Genomic DNA, 24,590 nt, shown 5'->3' on the forward strand with positions numbered 1-24,590 from the left:
TTCATGTACCTCATCTATCTCTTGCTCATTTCAATTTTTTTTAAATTAAAAAGCACATTGAGACCGTCTTATTACAGTTCAGAGTCAGATGATTATTTCAGAGCCACTGTGACACACCAGACATTTATTTTGTGAGCATCTCTGCTGCCATATGAGGGTTTTTTTGCATGCACATATATAATTGTGTCGTCCGCATACATTTGGCATCTAACTCTTTTACAGCTGTCAGGTAAGTCATTTAAATATAAACTAAAAAGTAAAGGGCCTAAAATTGAACCTTATGGAATTCCCATTTGGCAAGTTTGGACAGATGACTGGGTAGAATTTATTCGAACACATAGCTCTCTGCATTCAAGATAAGATCTAAAGCAGGTTATTGCATCGTTTGAAAAATTGAATCGTTGCAGTTTATTCGAAAGAATTTCATGGTTCACAGTCCAAAAATACTGCTCCCACTACACTGCCTTCATCTAATGACTGTTTTATAGTTTCAGTGAGGTAACAGTTTGCTAACTCTGTTGAGTACCTTGGTCTGAATTCAAATTGTTTGGGGTGCAGAAGGTGAGTAGTTGTTTAGCAACTGTTTTTTCAAGAACCTTTGAGAGTGCAGATAAAATTGAAATTGGTCTGTAGTCAGAGACCTGGTCAAGTGCTCCAGACTTGGAATAGGGGTGATAATTACCGATTTCCAGTGCTGAGGAAACTCATTAGTTCTGATTGATAAATTGACCACATGTGTTACTGCCGTTAAGAGAAGAGAACTGTGTTTTTTAAAAATAAACAAAATAACAAAATTATCCTTGGCCTTAGATTGCCTTCACTGCGTGATAACCTTACTAGTCTCTCTTTGATCTACTTCTTTAATAGAAAAGGACGTTGATTTGTCTCTCAGTGTATCTTTTACCTGTACTGGTTGGAAACTTGCTGCCATTTCCTCAGCTGATTGAGTAAAACATTTATTAAATTCGTTTGCAATTTCAATACTATCATTACTAACTCATTTCTATAATCAATTCCACTGTTGATTTTTGTGGGTTAAGCACTCAATTGGCTAAAATATTTAAGTGCTTCCAAAGTGCCAAGCTTTTCCCCTCTGATTCTGTGATCAACTGCATGAAGTAACATGTTTTTTCATCAGGTGGCGAATATCCTTATTCTGCCACAGTAAAGCCCTACTACGCTGTGGGTGCTTCAATGAGTGTATTTCTGAATCACATCTATAAAGTGTTTTCGTCATTGTAGTACTTAAAACAGGTATTTAAATCTTGAATTTGTTTAATGTTATCCCAATTAATATTCAGTAATTCATTTTCAAATTGTGTTATTTTATTCTTCGGGATGCCTGTGAACTCTGGATAATTTTCTAACGATTAAAATCATGTTATGGTCGGACAGACCTGTAATTAAATTGTACGTCTCTGTCACTCACTCAGTTCTATTCGTGAAAATCAAATCAATAAGGGTTTTACTGACTTTAGTAAGTCTTGTTTGCTCACCCCCCCCCCCCCCCCAATCTGTCTTTTCAAAAACAAACGTAACCAGGTACAGCAATTATATGTGTTAGGATATTACTCTTTAACCAAGATTCACTTCGACACTTCTTTAGAGGAACCATCCTTCCCCATCTGCAGGGGATCACGGCTGAGTGCAGAAGATGCCTCTTCTGTGGAAATCATTTTCACTTTTCCAGTCTTTACCCTGTTACATGTCATTAAGGTGTCTACCATTTACCAGATACTTTTATCCAGAGGGAATTAAAGTGTAAACACAGGTGCAAAGATCAGGGAAGGAAGTGCAGCAATTCTCTGGAGAGGGAAAATATCATCCCAGGAGACCCAACGTATCTGCAAAACTGCCGTTTTACAACAGAATGTGAAAACTGCTATTTCCAAACTCCAATAAGAATGCACATCATCCCAGTCTAAATAAGTAAAATTAAGTTTTACAACTCTTATTTTTTTGATCCTGATTACATTTTGACAATGTCCTTTTTTGCAATGGCATGGAACTTCTGATATCTGCACGTGCTTTTTAATACCATATCAGCATTCTCCTTCCAATTATCAGGCCAGTGAAACAGTTTTTGTGTCTGACAAAGTAAAAAGGTTTTCTCCCCCTTGTGGCCAACGTGTGTCCCTGCAGTCTGTAGGGGCTTCTTCTCCCTGAGAGATGAGCGCTGTCACAGGAGTGTCATCTGCTTAATCAGTCATGTGACAGGCCTCACTGGTGTCCAGTGCACAAAGCGAGGGAGTTAGAGCGCACCCTAGTGGTGCCCCTGTGTTACTACAGACACTGCTGGGGTGATCCTTTGAAGCCACATGGAATTAAAGGCATTCTGCAATCTTGAAGCCTTTGCAGGCATAGCAGCAAATACCTTTTAGTTTAAGTCAAAGGAATCCTTTCATGAGTTGCTAGTTTCTGGATGTGATGCTCTGACTTATGGTATTTATTGGCTGATCTAGAATCTCCGCATAGGGGCCACTAATTTTTAACCTATGCACTTGTAAATCGCTTTGGATTAAAAGCGTCTGCAAAAAAAAAAAAAAGAAAGAAAAAGAAGTTGTCTTAAATCTGTTCATTCGTCAAGTTAATTTGAGTATTTTTCTCTCTCTCTCCCTCACTCTCTCTCTCTCTCTCTCTCTCTCTCAGGCAGGGAGGATGTGAGGCTGGTGAATGGTAGTAGCCCCTGTGCTGGGAGAGTGGAGGTTTACCATCAGGGAGAGTGGGGAACAGTGTGTGATGATGACTGGGACATGAGTGATGCTGGGGTGGTGTGCAGACAGCTGGGCTGTGGAGATGCTGTAGATGCACTAGGAGAGGCTCACTTTGGACCAGGGTCTGGGAGAATATGGATGGATGATGTGTCCTGCAATGGATCAGAATCCTCACTGACGCAGTGTGTGTCACCAGGATGGGGTGTACATAACTGTAATCATGGAGAGGATGCTGGAGTGATCTGCTCAGGTAGGACTCAGTGTTATTCAGCTCTTACCAATGTTCTTTAAAAAACCCACACATTACAACAGTGGTATGCAGAAGAGCATCACTGAACACACAACAAATCATAGGATAGGCTACAGCAGTAGAAGTCCAAAGAAAAGTCTAATAAAAACCTTATGAAGTGCTCACTGAGTGTGAGCACTTTATTAGGTATACATTAGACTCATCTTTTAGACTGGAGTCTCCTGCTCCTGTCGCCTATCCACTTAGAGCTTAGACGCGTTGTGTGTTCAGAGATGCTCTTCTGCAAAGCACTGTTGTAATGTGTGGTTATTTGCGTTACTGTCACCTTCCTGTCAGCTTTGACCAGTCTGGCCCTTCTCCTCTGACCTCTCTCATTAACAAGGCATTTATGCCCACAGAACTGCTGCTAATTTGACTTATTTTTGTTTTTTGCACCATTCTTTGCGAAATCTAGAGACAAGTGTGTGTGAAAATCGTTCAGCAGAAGTTCAGCAGTTTCTGAGATAATCAAACCACCCTGTCTTCCATCATCCTCTTTGTAATGGACAGGTTTAACATCTTCATCATCACTGCCACCGTAATCAGCACCATAGAGTATATATATTTATTTTATTAATAAACAAAGGAATACAGTAAGAATTCAGTATACAGGGAATAGTGTACAAACAGAACAAAACCAAAAGAGCCAGGGGTATATCACACTCGAAAAATATAAGATATAACATTAAGTGCTTTGATAGCCTTTTCGTTTGTTGAATTAGAAAGTAGTTACACATATCGTTCGACATCTTTCATGAAAACAACAAAGTAAGGTTTTTTATTACTAAATTTACATTTATGAATGAAACATTTTGCCAGCATCAATATCAAATTTATTTTTCCCAAAATAAATTAAATTATTTAAAGATATTATCAATGAAAAATCTGCAAAGGTCTTGCCACAATTTCTTGGTGTGAGAACAATGCCAAAATAGGCATAAAACTGTTTCTGGATATTCATCACAAAAAGAGCAGTTTGTGTTTATGTCTCTTTTAATTGTTTTGCATATGGAAGGGTAGTATATATGGCCGGGTAGTATTTATGAATCATTTTGAAGGACACCTCCTTAACCTTATCCACAATGAGGTATTTATGGGGAAGCATCCAGACTTTCTTCCAATACATGGAATTTACAAACCGATTCCAATATGCGGTGACATACAGAACAGAGACAACATCTCTGAAAAATGGCACGTCGAACTCGCGTGTCGTCTCGTAGATCAGAGCGGTTATGCGTCACTGAAGCGTCATAGGAATGCCACGCCCCCTTTCTGCGGCACATTTCAGCTGCTCCCATTGAAATCAGTAGTAAAAGAGTCATAGTACTACAACAACAAAGAGCAAAAACAGAAAAAGCAATAAAAACGCCCCAAAAAAGTTGCAGCGTTGTGATCTGCACTGCCATTGGAAACCCCTGTTTTTTGTTTTTGTACGTTTGTCACGTCAGATTATATATTATTTGTTTTATGCTAAAAATAGCTACAATGGGGAACCTGACAGACGCGCCACATCGGTTGCAGGTTGCCATCGATAGGCCACTGATTACTGAATCTCGAGTTTCATTATTAACAATAAAAAACGCATGGTGGTTGGTCTCGCTTTCTTGCTTTTTATATGAAATTTGCACAAGAGGGCATCGAAGAAACACGATCATGAAAGTATTACATATATCCTTTCTTTAGTTTTGGATAGGTAAGCGGTTTAAATGTATTGTCCTGTTTTCAACCGGTTGAGAATGTTCTCCTTGCAGTGCATCACATGAGGACGTTAGCTAGCTAGATAATTTGGTTTCATAAGGACGTTAACTTAAATGTATGGGTGTTTTTATCTTAACTTGGCTAGCTAGCAAGCAAAAATTATTATTGCATAAGCCAGCATCCTTACCTTAGCTATCGATCATAGTTGAAATAGTAAGTTAGCTAGCTTGTGAAAACTCACAGTGCGAGCGTCTATCATGGAGGTAGCTATGGTAACAAACCACAATGTGTGGAAAGTGGGGACACGGTCTGTCAATCATAGCTAATTGATGTACATTTGTTTTATTGTTTAACTGGCAAGTGTTACATTCAACCACCATGTTACTGTTTAAATCAACAGAATGCAGGTCCTCTCTGTTCTGATAGAATGGGAAATCATAATGCTTTAGCTCTTAGCCGTAACCCTAACCAGCTCCACTGCAGTCATATCTGCATTACAATAGCACAGGGGTGTCTAATCTTATCTGTAAAGGGCCAAGGTGGGTTCAGGTTTTTGTTTTAGCCCGTCAGAATCGGGGTATCGTAGTGCTGGGCAAAAACAAGAACTCACGCTCACACCGGTCCTTTTTGGATAAGATCGCTGGCGACATTGGCTCAGGAGGTAAGAGCAGTCGTCTGGCAGTCGGGGGGTTGCTGGGTGATCCCCTGGGTGTGTCGAAGTGTCCCTGAGCAAGACACCTAACCCCCAGATGCTTCTGATTAGCTGGCTGGTGCCTTGCATGGTAGCCATTTGCTGTTGGTGTGTGTGTGTGTGTGTGAATGGATGAATGAGAACCATCAATTATACAGCGCTTTGGATAAAGGCACTAAATAAATGCAGACCATTTGCCATTTGATTGGACACCCCTGATCTAGCAGTTAGAGCGTTGACCCCGCCCACAGCTACTCTGAGGCGGTCACATGGTTTCCCAGGACATGGATGAGTGAAATGCGCTCAGCTGAATACCAGGTTAAAGCCCGTTTGCACTGTATGTTTGATGAGAACATTATTATGAGGGAGAAGCTCAGTCTGTTCTCTGTCTTACAGAGACACCCCAGGCTGTCTTGACGGTCTCTCCACATGGGCGGATATATAGAGGACAAGCTGTCAGTCTCTCTTGTGAGGTCACAGTGCCCTCTGCTGGCTGGGAATATTACTGGTACAAAGGAGATGGATCAAGTGGCACTGCCCTCATTGCCAGTACAGCTGAAGGCTCGTACACCCTCAGTGCTGCAGCTCTTGCACACACCGGGGAGTACAGCTGCAGAGCAGGGAGGAGCAACCCAGTCTGGTACACAGAGTACAGTCACCCTGTCCACATACAGGTTACAGGTGAGTGCTGTTACACAGAGTACAGTCACCCTGTCCACATACAGGTAACAGGTGAGTGCTGGTACACAGAGTACAGTCACCCTGTCCACATACAGGTAACAGGTGAGTGCTGTTACACAGAGTACAGTCATCCTGTCCACATACAGGTAACAGATCCAGAACACAATCCAGAAAACAGGCACAGGTCGAGATCCAGGCAGACAGGTCAATGTGGGGCAGGCAGAGTTCATAAGTCGAGGAGACAGAAAAACAGAAGCACAAATCCAAGAATCAAAAGGAGACTCAAAAAAGCCAGGTGGAGTTCAAAACCAAAAGATCCAAAAACAGAACTGAACAGAGCGGAGAGGAGCAGGACAGAACAGAACAGAACAGAACAGAACAGATAACAGGCACAGGTACAGGGAGCTAGAACTGGGGTGGGGAAAATTACATTAGGTCTGGCAGGGGTGTAGGGTTTGATGATTTTTTGTAGGCAAGCTGGGGAAGACCCCTTAACTGCTTGGAAGGCCAGCAGCAATGTTTTGAATTTGATGCGAGCCATGACAGGCAGCCAGTGGAGGGAAGTAAGCAGGGGGGTGATGTGAGTATTTGGGAAGGTTGAAGACCAGACGAGCTGCTGCATTCTGGATAAGTTAGAGGGGTCTGATGGTGGATGCTGGGAGGCCAGCCAAGAGGGAATTGCAGTCGTCCAGGCGGGACAAAACCATCGCTTGGACCAGGAGCTGGGTCGAGTAGAGGGTGAGAAAGGGGCGGATTCGGGAACAGAATACAGAAAGACGAACGAGCAACAAGAAACTAAAAATGACAGGTTTAAATACACTGGTGATTTACAGATAATGAGACACTGCTGATGTTATCTCTGTATGTCCAACAAACCTGGTTAACCTTTGTATCACAGCAGGATGCTGACTCACAGGTAACTTGCATCACCTGTGGTTTATTCCTATCAGATCTTTATTCAGCAACCAGGGCACTACACCGCCAATGACACAAAACTATTTCCCACATCATTAGCTATCTAAAGACACCAAACACTGTATGTGGAAAACCCATGGTTTATACAGTGCTATTTCAACTCATCAGTTCTGGGAGCATTCCACTGAGGTGGCAGCGTTGCGCAGAGGCAGCACAATGATGGGAGCAATAGTCCTGTATTGATGAGCACTGTCTTTTCATCAAGCCTTGCTGACCCTGTGTCAACATGGTCTACACAGTCTGTTTCCTTTTGGGGGTCTGCAGAGAGGCACACTTATGTACAATGCCCTACAGGGTCTCAGGGGCGCTTGGGCCCTCAGGGGGCTTCTTCGGGCAGAAGCAGTGCGGTTCAGCCTTATTTTTTGTAAAAGCAATGAAAAAATCATTCAGTTTGGTCCACATACAGTGCTCTTGTGCTCCCAAAAAATGATTTAAAAAAACAGTATTCTAATTAAATATATATTTTACAGTATTCTGATTTTATTAAATGATTCCACTCTCTTCTACTGTTTCCACTATTCCCTTTATTTAGAACCACAAAAATTGAAACCATATTGAGACATGTATCAAGTACTTCTAACTGCAATATTAAAGTATTGTAAAAACACCGGTGATCTAAACAAATGTTTATATAATATTTCACGATAAATTAGTTACTTGAATTAGTGATTTTGGAAGTGCAACATTTCTTCAAAGATATGCACAATGCATGTTTTGAACAGGCGAACAGGCTGTGTTTACAAGTACTTCTCGTTTTTAGTGTTGTGTCTAAGGTTTTTAAAATTGAGCACAAACTTAATGTATAATTAATTAAAATAAATGTAGGCTGTAGGCCAATACTTTTTTCTTTTTGGAAAAGTTCATTACCAGTTGCAGACTGCCGCACAAACGATACTTCATGTTAGATTAGGCTCATTGGATTTGAAACAAAACTGTCATTTCCAAAAAACTAGCCACACTGTGCATGTGCTGAAGATCAACCACATATTTCGTTTCTTCTGAAAAAAACATTTCCTCCCCACCAAGAGGGCAGAAACCACAGTGCTCACAGTGACCTGCAGAAAAACTTGCAAACGAGTTGTATCCAGTACATACTGCTATTGAAAAACTAGAGACTTCTGCATAACTAGGTGCAGAATGGATAGCAGCATTTTTTGAAATGGTTTCTGAGTATTAAATATTGTGGGAGCTGGCTTAATGGTATGGGTAACAGTAAGCCTATGTTTGTTGAATTAAACTATTATTATTCGTATATTGATGAGTAGCAAATTGTTTTATTTGGAGCATCTTTGAGAGAGACTGACAAAGGTGTGTGTGCAGACACCAGCCACAAGCAAAGGAGGATAAACTGGCACATCACACCACTGTATTTTTAATAAAAATGTGTTGTTGGATTTTGTACTTGTGACAATAATTAATCCCACCAATCTTCAACATTTTATTAGTCTTACAATAATAACAATTTTATTATTATTATTTTCAATGTAAATACATGTTTACAGACCATTGGTTTGAATAGGCAACAGTACCTGCCTTAAAACAAAAATGTGCTCTTCAAAGTCCCATTCAGCTGGCAGATTTCAGTAAAGGATTCATTAATGTGCTGCTTTCATGAATGAAAGCTCTAGATGACATGAAATGGTGGTCAGAAGTCTATGCAAAATGCCTCAACTTCCAGTGGGGGTTACATCCCCTCCGAATCTCTCCCATTTGTGTCCCTACCAATGTGAAAATCAAACCTACGCCCTTGGACTCTTCCCAGTCCCTGTCAAGAGACACCAATGCTCTACAAAGCTCCTCTCCGAGACTGGGAACTGATTTGTTTATTAAGGCTTGGGCTTCTTCCTCCTCTATCTCTGCACTGCATGGAGGCTCTCTGTGAGGCTGGCATTGGTGCTATCTGTGGGCCTGTCTGTGAGGCTGGCGTTGGTGCTATCTGTGGGCCTGTCGGTGAGGCTGGCATTGGGTCTCTGTGGGCCTGTCTGTGAGGCTGGCGTTGGGTCTCTGTGGGCCTGTCTGTGAGGCTGGCGTTGGTGCTATCTGTGGGCCTGTCTGTGAGGCTGGCGTTGGTGATATCTGTGAGCCTGTCTGTGAGGCTGGCATTGGGTCTCTGTGGGCCTGTCTGTGAGGCTGGCGTTGGGTCTCTGTGGGCCTGTCTGTGAGGCTGGCATTGGGTCTCTGTGGGCCTGTCTGTGAGGCTGGCATTGGTGCTATCTGTGGGCCTGTCTGTGGGCTGACTGGGGCCTGACTGGCACTGGTGTGGAGGCTGACTGATCCCCCTCTACAAAAGCAAATGCCATTCCAAGATGAGATTTCATCTTTCATATTCTTCATATTAGTTTAGGACACAAATTGAATCACTCAGGTCTTAATAAAATACCATATTGGTAAAATCATAATTAAGCACCTATAAAATTTAGAGCATGTTTTCCCATTCATAGTCACTGATTAATCAAATTAACTCTTTATTACAGTTTCTGAAGTAGCCTAAATAATATGCACACTTCACATTACATAATCTAAAACATATTACCTACCTGAATTGTATTTAAGACATTTTTCAAGCTGACCCCTTGACTGCTTGGAAGGCTAGCACCAATGTTTTGAATTTGATGTGAGCCATGACAGGCAGCCAGTGGAGGGAAGTAAGCAGGTGACGTACAGTTGATTAGACTAAGCAGGAGACAATCCTCCCCTGCAGCAATGCAGGGTTAAGGGCCTTGCTCAAGGGCTTATTATCTTATTGTGGCTACACCAGGATTAGAACCACCGACCTTGCGTGTCGCAGTCATTTACCTTAACCACAATGCTACAAGCCGCCCCACATAATGTAAAACCTCTGTTGGCTACATAAATTGTATTTAAGACATTTTCACTGCAACACCAAATGACACATGGGTTACAACTAGGTCACTTCTATGTGATAAACTCTAAGCTCAAAAAACACATTTAATTTCACAAAACCACTTCTGTTAGACACACACATACTTTAAGAAGCTATATCTCCTAAATGGATTGACCAAAGTGATACCTAATTGTGTAGCTCTGATCTTCTAGTTTCACATCAAATAAAAATCAGATCTGCACGAAGATACACCATTTACTGCATTGTACGACATTTTGACTTCTTCCTCTCTAATGCTATGTCAAAAGCATCCTCTCATGGCACTGGTAACCCAATGAAGTAAACTATCTGATCCCTTTCTGAGGACAAAACCATGTCAGGTCTCAAGGAGGTTGAAACAATAATCGGGAACGTGGAGTTTCCTACCAATATTCCTGTCCATCTACCAGTATGATTTACCTGTGGTTGAACAGCACTACTCTGCCCCTCTTGCATGAAAGCAATCAAACAATTTCCACTATAAGCAGCATGCAAGTTAACCTTGACGTGTTTGCTTTCAAATACTTGACCCAAACAATTAAGAACTTGACATGATTGTGAAAGAAAAAAATCTAGGGTCCCTAAATAAGAGCAAAAAAGGGAAATGAGGGACCACAGCAAGCGTCCTTTAGGGGAGGGCTCAGTTTATTTTAGAGCTCAGAGGTGTGAGAATCCACTCTGCTCTGTGGAAGGGTGCGTTTGTCTGCGCTGAAGATGGAGAGATGTCTGCTGTTCCTCTCTTTCTCCTCCCTCCTCCTGCTCTCCACAACCAGTGAGTACCAGCTTCATCCTCCTCTCCTGCTTCTCCACACCCAGTCAGGGTCAGAGACTGGGGGCCAGGGCCAAGGGGTCAGAGGGGTCTGCTGGTCAAAGGGCTCTCCAGTAAGAGCAGGGTTACAGGCAGCCTCTAAACACCACAGATTACTGGAGGAACATTTCTCTGCATGATTCATTGAGTTTTCATCAAACAAATGTTATTACAAATTATTTAGAAAATGTTTCTGTATTTATTTGACATACTCTCTTCACAGCAGTGCATTTGAGTTCCTCATGAGAGCACTTTAATAAATTATTTTAAAAAATATATATTAAAAAAAATGACAAAAAAAAAAAGTATACAAACACTAACAAGTACTAGTGGTAACGCCTGTGGAAACCTTTACTTTCTAAGCAGGGCTAAAGCAACATTGATCCAGAGTCAGACTTCTTATGAAGATCTTTTAAAATAACAGACTCTGAAAAGTTAATATCCTCAACCTCTTCTTATACAAATATATAATAATAATATATGAAATATTACTTAAAGCTCACATTGGTTTGAATATGTGGCATGGTTTTTTTTAAAGCATGTTGTCAACTAAAATTTAAAAAATAAATATGGAAATTTAACAAGAAATAAAAAAAAGATATCCTGATAAATAGTGATTGTTTAACAGGCAGGCATTTCATGAAGCACAACTACAGATATGAACTGTTTCCTCATGGTGAAAACAACATTTGACTGAAAACAAAACCATCACAAATGTGAAACATTAAAAACCCTTTTTGCTTTATATATAAAAAATGCAAAGTAGATGTGTTATGTTCGGCTCTGAGAACCCAAACGCAGACCACAGGATAATCCAAAATCGTTGTTTATTTGTCCAAAGTCGTAGCCAGGAGATCCAATACAATGACAAAAACGAAAGGCAAAAGAATAGTCGAAAACTGGTGAGGGGGGGTCAAAAATCCGGAAAATCAAAAGGCTAAAGTACAGAAGGGCGAAGGCCAAAATCGAAGTCCGAAAACAAAGCAGAATGTCAAAAAACCAGAAAAGCAGAAAGGCAAACGAAACAAAAAGGCAAGGCAGGCTCGGAAATCAAAAGGCAAAGGGGTGCCTATCAAGAATTAGGCTTACGAAGTTTGACTGATCAACGTTCTGACAAGGAACAATACAGAGACTGAGGTTCAAATACATGAAGGAAGGTGACAATCTAGGCGGGGCTGGGGAAAAGGTGGGCTAAACAAATAGACAACAGGTGGGGAAACATAATAGGGTAATAACATCATAACAGGAGGGAGACGAAAACGCAGACTGGATGCACGTAACCAACATGTAAAACATACAGCTCCAGGTTAGGGAGTAGACATTTGCATAGCTTGAAGACGTAGTGATAGTTAGAGACAGGTGCAAACACTTCGCTGAAACTAAACAAGTAATCAGGGATAGCATAGGGAGGCGGAGTTACAGAACAGTGCAGAAATACTCAGAGATTGCGTTAGTGAGTTAGTCTCCCCCTCTCCGAACCTCCACCTCACGCTCACGACTACTGTCTGTTCTGGCTCCACGGTGGTGGAACGAACTCCCCGTTCAGGTCAGAACTGTAGAATCTCTCCCCACCTTCAAGCGCAAACTGAAGACGCACCTCTTCAAGCAGCACCTCTCCCAATCCCTCCCTACCTCCCTGTGAACCTTAATTGTTGTCTTTGTGATTTACTTTGTGTTTTGATATTTTTAGTTGGCTAGGTAAGCAGTATGTGGATAGTTAAGTTTGGTCACTTTTGCTTTGTTGTTTGTTTATTTGTTGATTTAAAAATAATAAATAAATAAATATAGGCACTGGTCCTTATCTTTGTTGTATGGGTAGCAATTGAAATTGTACTTCCCTCTAGGGTCTTTCAGCGCACTTATCCCTGGTTATGGGTATGCACTTTGCTGTACGTCGCCCTGGATAAGAGCGTCTGCCAAATGCCAATAATGTAATGTAATGTAATATTTCTAAACTACCCAATAAAAGTGATTGTTAGTTAGTTAGTTAGACAGACAGTAAGTATATCAAACGGATTAGTTCTGTACAAAACCTAGATTAGTAGTAGTTAGTAAGAATCGTGCTTTACAACATTTAACTACCAAGAAAAAGCCGGAAGTAAGAATCGCGAGTTGAGAAGGAATTTCTTGAAAACCCGAAAATACCGTAAACCCGAATAGTGGGACACGCAGACAGGGGAGTGACTCGGCTGGTGAACATTCAGACGCAGACATAACAGGGGAAGACAAATGAGAACTGTAATGGAAAACACTAACCGATGAGCTATGAATAATTAACAAGAATAAACATGAATACCTACAGGACAAATACAGAAACATTTCAAGATGCCATGCATACAGGTTTCTAGCCATGACTAATTTGCAACCCCTGTCCCGGGCCAAATTTTTTAAAGTTAAAACAGGAAATACAGAAGCAGTGAACTTCAAATAATACCTAAATATTAAAAAGTGGTACAGATAAAAGACTAAAATAAGGACAAACACTAAAATAAGGGCAAAGACAAAAATCAAAATCTTAATAATACATAAAATCAGTGTTCACAGACTTGCTTCAGTTTCAGCATGTGTGTTTAAAAATCTTGAGCTCTTTCAATGTTTTAATTTCAGATGGTAATGTGTTCCACAGTTGTGTACTTCTTACTGAGAAAGAAGACTGACCAAATGTTGTTCTGCGTTTTGCTGCTCTGTGATTTCCAGTTGTTGCACCTCTGATTCCACTATTTTGTTTGTTTTATTTCTGGGGCAAGGTTGTTCACACTTAAAAATAAGTTTAATAAATGGTACGTTTACAAAACTGTCAAAACTTAGCATGTTATGTTTCAGTAAAATTAGGCAATGGTGCCTGTTTATATAACGACCTGATTGGTGTAGTTGTTGTTTGGTTGGCCTGGCCCCAAACGGTTATACAGTATGATAAATGAGAAAATATAATGGCATGCATAAACTGCTGTGCTGCCTTAATAGGTATGTAATGTCTAATTAAGCGGAAGCAATTGAAATTTGTTTTGACAGTTTTGCACAACCTCTTTAGATGTTTATCGAACTTAAGCTGAGAGTCTAAATTAACACCTAAAAATGTCATTTCATGTACCTCATCTATCTCTTGCTCGTCAATCTTTATTCTTAAATTTTCATTGAAATGTATTTTTTATTAAAAAGCACATTGAGACCGTCTTATTACAGTTCAGAGTCAGATGATTATTTCAGAGCCACTGTGACACACCAGACATTTATTTTGTGAGCATCTCTGCTGCCATATGAGGGTTTTTTTGAATGCACATATATAATTGTGTCGTCCGCATACATTTGGCATCTAACTCTTTTACAGCTACCAGGTAAGTCATTTACATATAAACTAAAAAGTAAAGGGCCTAAAATTGAACCTTATGGAATTCCCATTTGGCAAGTTTGGACAGATGACTGGGTAGAATTTATTCTAACACATTGCTCTCTGTATTCAAGATAAGATCTAAAGCAGGTTATTGCATTGTTTGAAAAATTGAATCGTTGCAGTTTATTCGAAAGAATTTCATGGTTCACAGTCCAAAAATACTGCTCCCACTACACTGCCTTCATCTAATGACTGTTTTATAGTTTCAGTGAGGTAACAGTTTGCTAACTCTGTTGAGTACCTTGGTCTGAATTCAAATTGTTTGGGGTGCAGAAGGTGAGTAGTTGTTCAGCAACTGTTTTTTCAAGAACCTTTGAGAGTGCAGATAAAATTGAAATTGGTCTATAGTTAGAGACCTGGTCAAGTGCTCCAGACTTGGAATTGGGGTGATAATTACCGATTTCCAGTGCTGAGGAAACTCATTAGTTCTGATTGATAAATTGACCACATGTGTTACTGGCGTTAAGAGAAGAGAACTGTGTTTTTAAAAAATAAACAAAATAACAAAATTACCCTTGGCCATAGATTGCCTTCACTGCGTGATAACCTTACCAGTCTCTCTTTGATCTACTTCTTTAATATAAAAGGACGTTGATTTGTCTCTCAGTGTATCTTTTACCTGTACTGGTTGGAAACTTGCTGCCATTTCCTCAGCTGATTGAGTAAAAAATGTATTAAATTTGTTTGCAATTTCAATACTTTCATTACTAACTAATTTCTATAATCAATTCCACTGTTGATTTTTGTGGGTTAGGCACTCAATTGGCTAAAATATTTAAGTGCTTCCAAAGTGCCAAGCTTTTCCCCTCTGATTCTGTGATCAACTGCATAAAGTAACATGTTTTTTCATCAGGTGGCGAATATCCTTATTCTGCCACAGTAAAGCCCTACTACGCTGTGGGTGCTTCAATGAGTGTATTTCTGAATCACATCTAAAAAGTGTTTTCGTCATTGTAGTACTTAAAACAGGTATTTAAATCTTGAATTTGTTTAATGTTATCCCAATTAATATTCTGTAATTCATTTTCGAATTGTTATTTTATTCTTCGGGATGCCTGTGAACTCTGGATAATTTTCTAACGATTAAAATCATGTTATGGTCGGACAGACCTGTAATTAAATTGTACGTCTTTGTCACTCGCTCAGTTCTATTTGTGAAGATCAAATCAATAAGGGTTTTACTGACTTTAGTAAGTCTTGTTTGCTCACCCCCCCCCCCCCCCCCCTCCCCAATCTGTCTTTTCAAAAACAAACGTAACCAGGTACAGCAATTATATGTGTTGGGATATTACTCTTTAACCAAGATTCACTTCGACACTTCTTTAGAGGAACCATCCTTCCCCATCTGCAGGGGATCACGGCTGAGTGCAGAAGATGCCTCTTCTGTGGAAATCATTTTCACTTTTCCAGTCTTTACCCTGTTACATGTCATTAAGGTGTCTACCATTTACCAGATACTTTTATCCAGAGGGAATTAAAGTGTAAACACAGGTGCAAAGATCAGGGAAGGAAGTGCAGCAATTCTCTGGAGAGGGAAAATATCATCCCAGGAGACCCAACGTATCTGCAAAACTGCCGTTTTACAACAGAATGTGAAAACTGCTATTTCCAAACTCCAATAAGAATGCACATCATCCCAGTCTAAATAAGTAAAATTAAGTTTTACAACTCTTATTTTTTTGATCCTGATTACATTTTGACAATGTCCTTTTTTGCAATGGCATGGAACTTCTGATATCTGCACGTGCTTTTTAATACCATATCAGCATTCTCCTTGCAATTATCAGGGTAGTGAAACAGTTTTTGTGTCTGACAAAGTAAAAGGTTTTTCTCCCCCTTGTGGCCAACGTGTGTCCCTGCAGTCTGTAGGGGCTTCTTCTCCCTGAGAGATGAGCGCTGTCACAGGAGTGTCATCTGCTTAATCAGTCATGTGACAGGCCTCACTGGCAGAGCTCATATCACTGGTGTCCAGTGCACAAAGCAAGGCAGATAGAGCGCACCCTAGTGGTGTCCCTGTGTTCCTGCAGACACTACTGGGGTCATCCTTTGAAGCCAGATGGAATTAAAGGCATTCTGCAATCTTGAAGCATTTGCAGGCATAGCAGCAAATACCTTTTAGTTTAAGTCAAAGGAATCCTTTCATGAGTTGTCTTAAATCTGTTCATTCGTCAAGTTAATTTGAGTATTTTTCTCTCTCTCTCTCTCTCTCTCTCTCCCTCTCCCTCACTCTCTCTCTCAGGCAGGGAGGATGTGAGGCTGGTGAATGGTAGCAGCCCCTGTGCTGGGAGAGTGGAGGTTTACCATCGGGGAGAGTGGGGGACAGTGTGTGATGATGACTGGGACCTGAAGGATGCTGTGGTGGTGTGCAGACAGCTGGGCTGTGGAGATGCTGTAGATGCACTAGGAGAGGCTCACTTTGGACCAGGGTCTGGGAGAATATGGATGGATGATGTGTCCTGCAGTGGATCAGAATCCTCACTGAAGCAATGTGGGTCAGCAGGATGGGGTAAACATGACTGTAATCATGGAGAGGATGCTGGAGTGATCTGCTCAGGTAGGACTCAGCTCTTACAATAGTCTTATACCAAACGGCACTTTGGATTTACGTGAGGATATGTACATTTTAAAAAACAAACTCATATTACATGTGTCTAAAACATAGTATTTCATTTTTTTATGTTGTGTTATAAACTGATGTGTGCATTGTGCCATTCACTGAACTAACCAGAGTTTGCACAGTTGCAACAGACTCATGTTTATGTTCTGTCTTTTTATGTTGCTCTTATTTTGTAAATGTGATTGGCTCATCTCCTAAAGAGGTTTACAGGTAATTGTCTCACCTCAGACTGCAGTAGACGTGTGATTGGCTCATCTCACACCCTATGTATAATAGCTGTGCAGTCCTGTGTTCAGACAGCTGTGCTGAATGTTGTCTCTGGAATAAGGTGCCGGCCATTGCTAATGATTCTCTCTTTATTCTCTGTTCAACTGCAGAGGTCAGGCTGGTGGGCGGGACTGACCTGTGCTCTGGGAGAGTAGAGGTGCATCATGGGAGCTCCTGGGGCACGGTGTGTGATGCTGACTTTGACCAGCAGGACGCAGAGGTTGTGTGCAGGGAGCTGGGCTGTGGGGCTCCTAAAGAGCTGCGCGGGGCAGCTGCATTCGGCCAGGGCGAGGGCCAGGTGTGGGCAGAGGAGATTCAGTGCAGAGGCAACGAATCTCAGATTAACTTCTGCCCCACTGCACCCTCACAGAATCAACCCTGCTCCCATGGAAACGATGTGAGCCTGGTGTGTTCTGGTAAGAGTCTTCTGTGCACTGTGAGAGTTTCTGTGATGCTGGGTGAATATAGCCCCTTAATAGGCCATATGAGTTTATATTTAACAAGGTCTTTATTCATTATACTGTGAAATGTGTGAGTTTAATCAAGTGTGGAGTTTGTATGATCTCCCTGATATGTACCTCGAACCATCTCAACATCCTCATTTCTTCTATTCAGGGTGGAACTGTTCTTATATCTGGGAAAGTCAAACTTATACACTGGTGACCACTTTATTGGGTAGACCAGTACACCAGCTTGTTAATGCAAATATTGAATCAGCCAATAATGTGGCAGCATCTAAATGCATAAAAGCATGTAGACATGGTGAAGAGGTTCAGCTGTTTTTCAGACCAAATGTCAGAATGGGGAAGAAATGTGATCTAAGTGATTGTTTGATGTTGGTGCCAGACAGGGTGGTTTGAGTATCTGCTGATCTCCTGGGGTTTTCATGCACAACAGTCTCTAGAGTTTGTGGGGAATGGTGCGATAAACAAAAAACATCCGGACAGAAACACCTTGTACAAAAGAGAGTTCAAAGGAGAAGGGCCAGACCGGTCGAAGCTGACAGGAAGTCGACAGAAACGCAAACAACCACACATTACGGCAGTGGTATGCAGAAGAGTATCTCTGAACACACAACGTGTCAATCCTTGAAGTGGATAGGCTATAGCAGCAGAAGACCAATAAGTCTTGTAAGGCGGAAATTATTAACATCTGGCATTATCACTCAGGGCACTGGTCAACTTGCTGGCTTCCTCTGGTACTGTGGAATATGTGGCTGTGAAGTAATTTAACCCAGGAGCATGCACCATTAACCCCCACTATCTCCGCACCCATACGGGCAGGAGCCTGTGGGGGAAGACTCAGGCCTCCAGCCGTAAAACTCGTTACGACGGGGCAACATCCTTTACGGCACGGGAAGGTTTCAGAGGGCACGGCCTGTTAGGCCCTGACCTTCTCCTGAACCCCCCTTCATTGCTCTCTCCCTCTTTACTCAGTCACTAAATGATGTGTACAGCACTGGATGTTTCATGACAAAGTCAGTTTCGATAATATTCATGTTTGGTATTATTCTGATTGTTTCAGTGCGACTGGTGCAATGGTTTCATTTCTGCAACAGCAAACCCTGGACATCATAACCAACCAGGAACCAGGGAAAAACTGTGTGGAGCTCTGCCCCAGTGAAAGCCATGTGCCTCAACCCCCCTGCGTTTCCTGGGGAGGCGTGGCTCCAAATTACAGATGGGTGACCCATTTTTAGGGTTAACATCAAAGGCCAGATTTTGGATTTAAGGACAGTAAACTAAGCATTCTGGGAGGATGCAATCAGTCTCTCCCGTGCACACCGTGCACGTAATTTCTATGTACAGGGTGTCTGTAGCCAGACTCCCGTATGTAGCTTTTATTACCAGGTATGACTTTTAAGACTCCGTAATTTGGTTTCCATTGTAATGCTTTTTTGATTTGGAACTAGTGTGTAAATACGTATGTAATCTGCCAGGTAAAATAAATTGTTAAAACTTGATCTGTGTGGTTTCGCTTACTGACACTCAAAGTTATACAGGGAATGCTTGGTTTACCCCCTCAAACTGGTCTAGGGAGGATGAATATTTACGCTTAATGTGTCACAGCGTATAGCACCCGTAGGCCTATGTTGGTAAATCCCTCGCCTCCGCGTGGTAGTTCATTCATGTCGAGCACAGCCATAGCTAGGTTGGTCTGCTTGGGTCCCTAGGCTGTAAACAGATATACCCAAGAGTAGCTATTCCTGCGACCTCTGTAATGACTACAGATAGCTAGTCAGTTTGTGAGACGTGCACATAACGCGCGATGTGACATGCGGCGGTACCAGCAGAGGACTGTTCGGAGAGTAAATCTCAGTACAGGATTCCTATAGCGATCAAGTCAAAATTATCAATAAGAAATCTACCTAATGTGGATAACTAATCTAAATTATTATTCTAAAATGGAGTCAGATAAACGAAGGTGAATCTATTGGCCCTGTTGTGGAGATTCTCGTTCAGCCCGGACCAGTGAAGAGAGGAAGGCAGAGTGGTACTACTGCCTTTGTATCGTGGTTTATTTATTGGCTGATCTAGAATCTCCGCATAGGGGCCACTAATTTTTAACCCTATTAGTATTCTTTCAGCAACACCAGAAGGACGAGCACGCTGATACCTTCAGCCCTCGCTAAATTCCGTCGTTGGGTTAGCGTGGGGTTTTACAGTCTAAAAAATAAGTCTAATAAATACCTCTGTTGCACAAGTGGGGTGACATTGGCTCAGGAGGTATGAGCAGTTGTCAGGCAGTCGGAGTGTTGCTGTATCAATCCCCGCTCTGGGTTTGTCGAAGTCTCAAGACTGAGCAAGACACCCCCATTTGCTCTTGAAAATCTGGTTGGTGCCTTGCATGGCAGCCAATCGCTGTTGGTGTGTGAGTGTGAGTGTGTGAATGAGAAGCATGAACTGTACAGCGTTTGGATGAATGCGTGATACAAATGCAGACCATTTCCCATTCATCTGTCATGTGACAGACAGAGCTCATGTCACTGGTGTACAGTGTACAAAGCCAGGGAGATAGAGACTCGGGTGCACTCTGTGTTCCTGCAGACACTGCTGGGGTCTTACCCTTTGAATCCACAGTGAAGGTGTTTACGCTGTGTTCACAAATCAGCGCATCATCGGCTTGACACCAGAAGTAATTCATTCCAATGGAGAATGGTTATTGGACAGTTACGCTCCTGCGCCCCCTTGTGGCCAATATTTATGCTGGCCGACGGATGACGTGTTCTTTGGATTTTTCCAAACTTTGTGTTGTTGGCGGACCATCGGATTAACCGGAAGTAGAGAAAATCACAGTGTGCTCACAGAAAAAATCGGGCATGCAATGCATTCCATTCATTTTCTATGGAGAGGCTTGCGGTGCGTGAAGTTTGCAGTCCAGTGAGTGCCGTGTACGTTTGGCGGTTCTGTATTTACATATCGTGATCTGCCCATGCAAATCAACTGAGTCCAGCACTGCTCGCATGGCTCACAAAACTAGGATCAAACTTTCAAACTAGGTGTTGCAGGTAAAATATGAATCAGCAAGTGTATTTTGTTTATTTTGCTCTTGAGATGTTTTCAAAAACACATTTTAATGGACTGTTTAAGAGAATAGGACCCGTCATATTGTGATGTTTTGCTAAAACAAACAAATGCAGTGCTGTCCAATCAGGTGCTGACAGTGTTCTGCAGTAGATTACGTCCCTCCTCGTATTGATCCCATGGAGCGATCAATCAGACCGAACCCACCTACAGTACCGCCCATTATATGGACAACTTGGGGGAACAATTTGTCACCCTGTGTGGTCGCTGGATTTGGTGTGTGGGTATCTTGACAACTTGGGGGTATAAACCCACGCTACACCAGGTTAAGCAATTTTAAAGATCTATCAACAGTGTTTGCACAAAAGAACCATGTTCCTGAAGAAGATGCTCATGTACTGTATACTGGATAAAATCAATGCATTTTCTTCACTTCTTTTAGCACTTTTGGCTGCAGTTAAAAAGCATTCTACAATCTAGCAAACACCTAGGTGAAAGCACCTTTTATTTTAAATCAATTAATTGGGACAGGGAGGAAACCCTTTGTGAGTTATAATAATTCTGTATTTCATTCATGAAGTTAATTTGAGTACATCACCCCCCCTTCCCTCTCCCTCTCTCTCTCTCTCTCTCCCTTTCTCTCTCTCTCTCTCTCCCTCTCTCTCTCTATCTCTCTCTCTCTCTCTCAGACAGTATAAGGCTGGTGAATGGTAGCAGCCCCTGTGCTGGGAGAGTGGAGGTTTACCATCGGGGAGAGTGGGGGACAGTGTGTGATTATCGGTGGGACATGAGTGATGCTGGAGTGGTGTGCAGGCAGCTGGGCTGTGGAGATGCTGTAGATGCACTAGGAGACGCTCACTTTGGACCAGGGTCTGGGAGAATATGGATGGCTTATGTGTCCTGCAGTGGATCAGAATCCTCACTGAAGCAGTGTGAGTCACGAGGATGGGGTAAACATCGCTGTGATCATGGAGAGGATGCTGGAGTGATCTGCTCAGGTAGGACTCAGCTCTTACAATAGTCTTATACCAAATGGCACTTTGGATTTACGTGAGCATGTGTACATTTTTAGAAACAAACTTATATTACATGTTTCTAAAACATAGTATTTCATTTTTTTATGCTGTGTTATAAACTGATGTGTGCATTGTGCCATTCACTGAACTAACCAGAGTTTGCACAGTTGCAACAGACTCATGTTTATGTTCTGTCTTTTTATGTTGCTCTTATTTTGTAAATGTGATTGGCTCATCTCCTAAAGAGGTTTACAGGTAATTGTCTCACCTCAGACTGCAGTAGACGTGTGATTGGTTCATCTCACACCCTATGTATAATAGCTGTGCAGTCCTGTGTTCAGACAGCTGTGCTGAATGTTGTCTCTGGAATAAGGTGCCGGCCATTGCTAATGATTCTCTCTTTATTCTCTGTTCAACTGCAGAGGTCAGGCTGGTGAGCGGGACTGACCTGTGCTCTGGGAGAGTAGAGGTGCATCATGGGAGCTCCTGGGGCACGGTGTGTGATGCTGACTTTGACCAGCAGGACGCAGAGGTTGTGTGCAGGGAGCTGGGCTGTGGGGCTCCTAAAGAGCTGCGCGGGGCAGCTGCATTCGGCCAGGGCGAGGGCCAGGTGTGGGCAGAGGAGATTCAGTGCAGAGGCAACGAATCTCAGATTAACTTCTGCCCCACAGCACCCTCACAGAATCAACCCTGCTCCCATGGAAACGATGTGAGCCTGGTGTGTTCTGGTAAGAGTCTTCTGTGCACTGTGAGAGTTTCTGTGATGCTGGGTGAATATAGCCCCTTAATAGGCCATATGAGTTTATATTTAACAAGGTCTTTATTCATTATACTGTGAAATGTTACACGCCAGTGTGTGTGAGTTTAATCAAGTGTGGAGTTTGTATGATCTCCCTGATATGTACCTCGGACCATCTCAACATCCTCATTTCTTCTATTCAGGGTGGAACTGTTCTTATATCTGGGAAAGTCAAACTTATATACTCGTGACCACTCTATTGGGTAGACCTGTACACCAGCTTGTTAATGCAAATATTGAATCAGCCAATAATGTGGCAGCATCTAAATGCATAAAAGCATGTAGACATGGTGAAGAGGTTCAGCTGTTTTTCAGACCAAATGTCAGAATGGGGAAGAAATGTGATCTAAGTGATTGTTTGATGTTGGTGCCAGACAGGGTGGTTTGAGTATCTGCTGATCTCCTGGGGTTTTCATGCACAACAGTCTCTAGAGTTTGTGGGGAATGGTGCGATAAACAAAAAACATCCAGGGAGCAGCGGTTCTGCGGACAGAAACACCTTGTTCAAAAGAGAGTTCAAAGGAGAAGGGCCAGACCGGTCGAAGCTGACAGGAAGTCGACAGAAACGCAAACAACCACACATTACGGCAGTGGTATGCAGAAGAGTATCTCTGAACACACAACGTGTCAATCCTTGAAGTGGATAGGCTACAGCAGCAGAAGACCAATAAGTCTTGTAAGGCGGAAATTATTAACATCTAGCATTATCACTCAGGGCACTGGTCAACTTGCTGGCTTCCTCTGGTACTGTGGAATATGTGGCTGTGAAGTAATTTAACCCAGGAGCATGCACCATTAACCCCCACTACTATCTCCGCACCCATACGGGCAGGAGCCTGTGGGGGAAGACTCAGGCCTCCAGCCGTAAAACTCGTTACGACGGGGCAACATCCTTTACGGCACGGGAAGGTTTCAGAGGGCATGGCCTGTTAGGCCCTGACCTTCTCCTGAACCCCCCTTCATTGCTCTCTCCCTCTTTACTCAGTCACTAAATGATGTGTACAGCATTGGATGTTTCATGACAAAGTCAGTTTCGATAATATTCATGTTTGGTATTATTCTGATTGTTTCAGTGCGACTGGTGCAATGGTTTCATTTCTGCAACAGCAAACCCTGGACATCATAACCAACCAGGAACCAGGGAAAAACTGTGTGGAGCTCTGCCCCAGTGAAAGCCATGTGCCTCAACCCCCCTGCGTTTCCTGGGGAGGCGTGGCTCCAAATTACAGATGGGTGACCCATTTTTAGGGTTAACATCAAAGGCCAGATTTTGGATTTAAGGACAGTAAACTAAGCATTCTGGGAGGATGCAATCAGTCTCTCCCGTGCACACCGTGCACGTAATTTCTATGTACAGGGTGTCTGTAGCCAGACTCCCGTATGTAGCTTTTATTACCAGGTATGACTTTTAAGACTCCGTAATTTGGTTTCCATTGTAATGCTTTTTTGATTTGGAACTAGTGTATAATTACGTATGTAATCTGCCAGGTAAAATAAATTGTTAAAACTTGATCTGTGTGGTTTCGCTTACTGACACTCAAAGTTATACAGGGAATGCTTGGTTTACCCCCTCGAACTGGTCTAGGGAGGATGAATATTTACGCTTAATGTGTCACGGCGTATAGCACCCGTAGGCCTATGTTGGTAAATCCCTCGCCTCCGCGTGGTAGTTCATTCATGTCGAGCACAGCCGTAGCTAGGTTGGTCTGCTTGGGTCCCTAGGCTGTAAACAGATATACCCAAGAGTAGCTATTCCTGCGACCTCTGTAATGACTACAGATAGCTAGTCAGTTTGTGAGACGTGCACATAACGCGCGATGTGACATGCGGCGGTACCAGCAGAGGACTGTTCGGAGAGTAAATCTCAGTACAGGATTCCTATAGCGATCAAGTCAAAATTATCAATAAGAAATCTACCTAATGTGGAGAACTAATCTAAATTATTATTCTAAAATGGAGTCAGATAAACGAAGGTGAATCTATTGGCCCTATTGTGGAGATTCTCGTTCAGCCCGGACCAGTGAAGAGAGGAAGGCAGAGTGGTACTATTGCCTTTGTATCATGATTTATTTATTGGCTGATCTAGAATCTCCGCATAGGGGCCACTAATTTTTAACCCTATTAGTATTCTTTCAGCAACACCAGAAGGACGAGCACGCTGATACCTTCAGCCCTCGCTAAATTCCGTCGTTGGGTTAGCGTGGGGTTTTACAGTCTAAACAATAAGTCTAATAAA

At 42.2% G+C, this 24,590-nt stretch overlaps 2 protein-coding genes across 2 annotated transcripts in view; both read left to right on the forward strand.

Moving 5' to 3' along the window:
* The window catches only part of LOC133121439 (deleted in malignant brain tumors 1 protein-like), a 36,475-nt gene extending 16,985 nt beyond the window's left edge, over positions 1–19,490 (forward strand). The window contains exons 3-5 of the mRNA XM_061230603.1: positions 16,371–16,685; positions 17,126–17,336; positions 19,478–19,490. Of these exons, the coding sequence (XP_061086587.1) occupies positions 16,371–16,685; positions 17,126–17,336; positions 19,478–19,490 (539 nt within the window). The remainder of the gene's footprint in view (positions 1–16,370; positions 16,686–17,125; positions 17,337–19,477) is intronic.
* Positions 19,491–21,326: 1,836 nt separating this feature from the next.
* The window catches only part of LOC133121440 (deleted in malignant brain tumors 1 protein-like), a 35,923-nt gene continuing 32,659 nt past the window's right edge, over positions 21,327–24,590 (forward strand). Inside the window, exons 1-3 of the mRNA XM_061230604.1 lie at positions 21,327–21,374; positions 21,468–21,537; positions 21,978–22,283. Of these exons, the coding sequence (XP_061086588.1) occupies positions 21,327–21,374; positions 21,468–21,537; positions 21,978–22,283 (424 nt within the window). The remainder of the gene's footprint in view (positions 21,375–21,467; positions 21,538–21,977; positions 22,284–24,590) is intronic.

Source organism: Conger conger, chromosome 2, assembly GCF_963514075.1.
Source record: "Conger conger chromosome 2, fConCon1.1, whole genome shotgun sequence".
Lineage (NCBI taxonomy): Eukaryota > Metazoa > Chordata > Actinopteri > Anguilliformes > Congridae > Conger > Conger conger.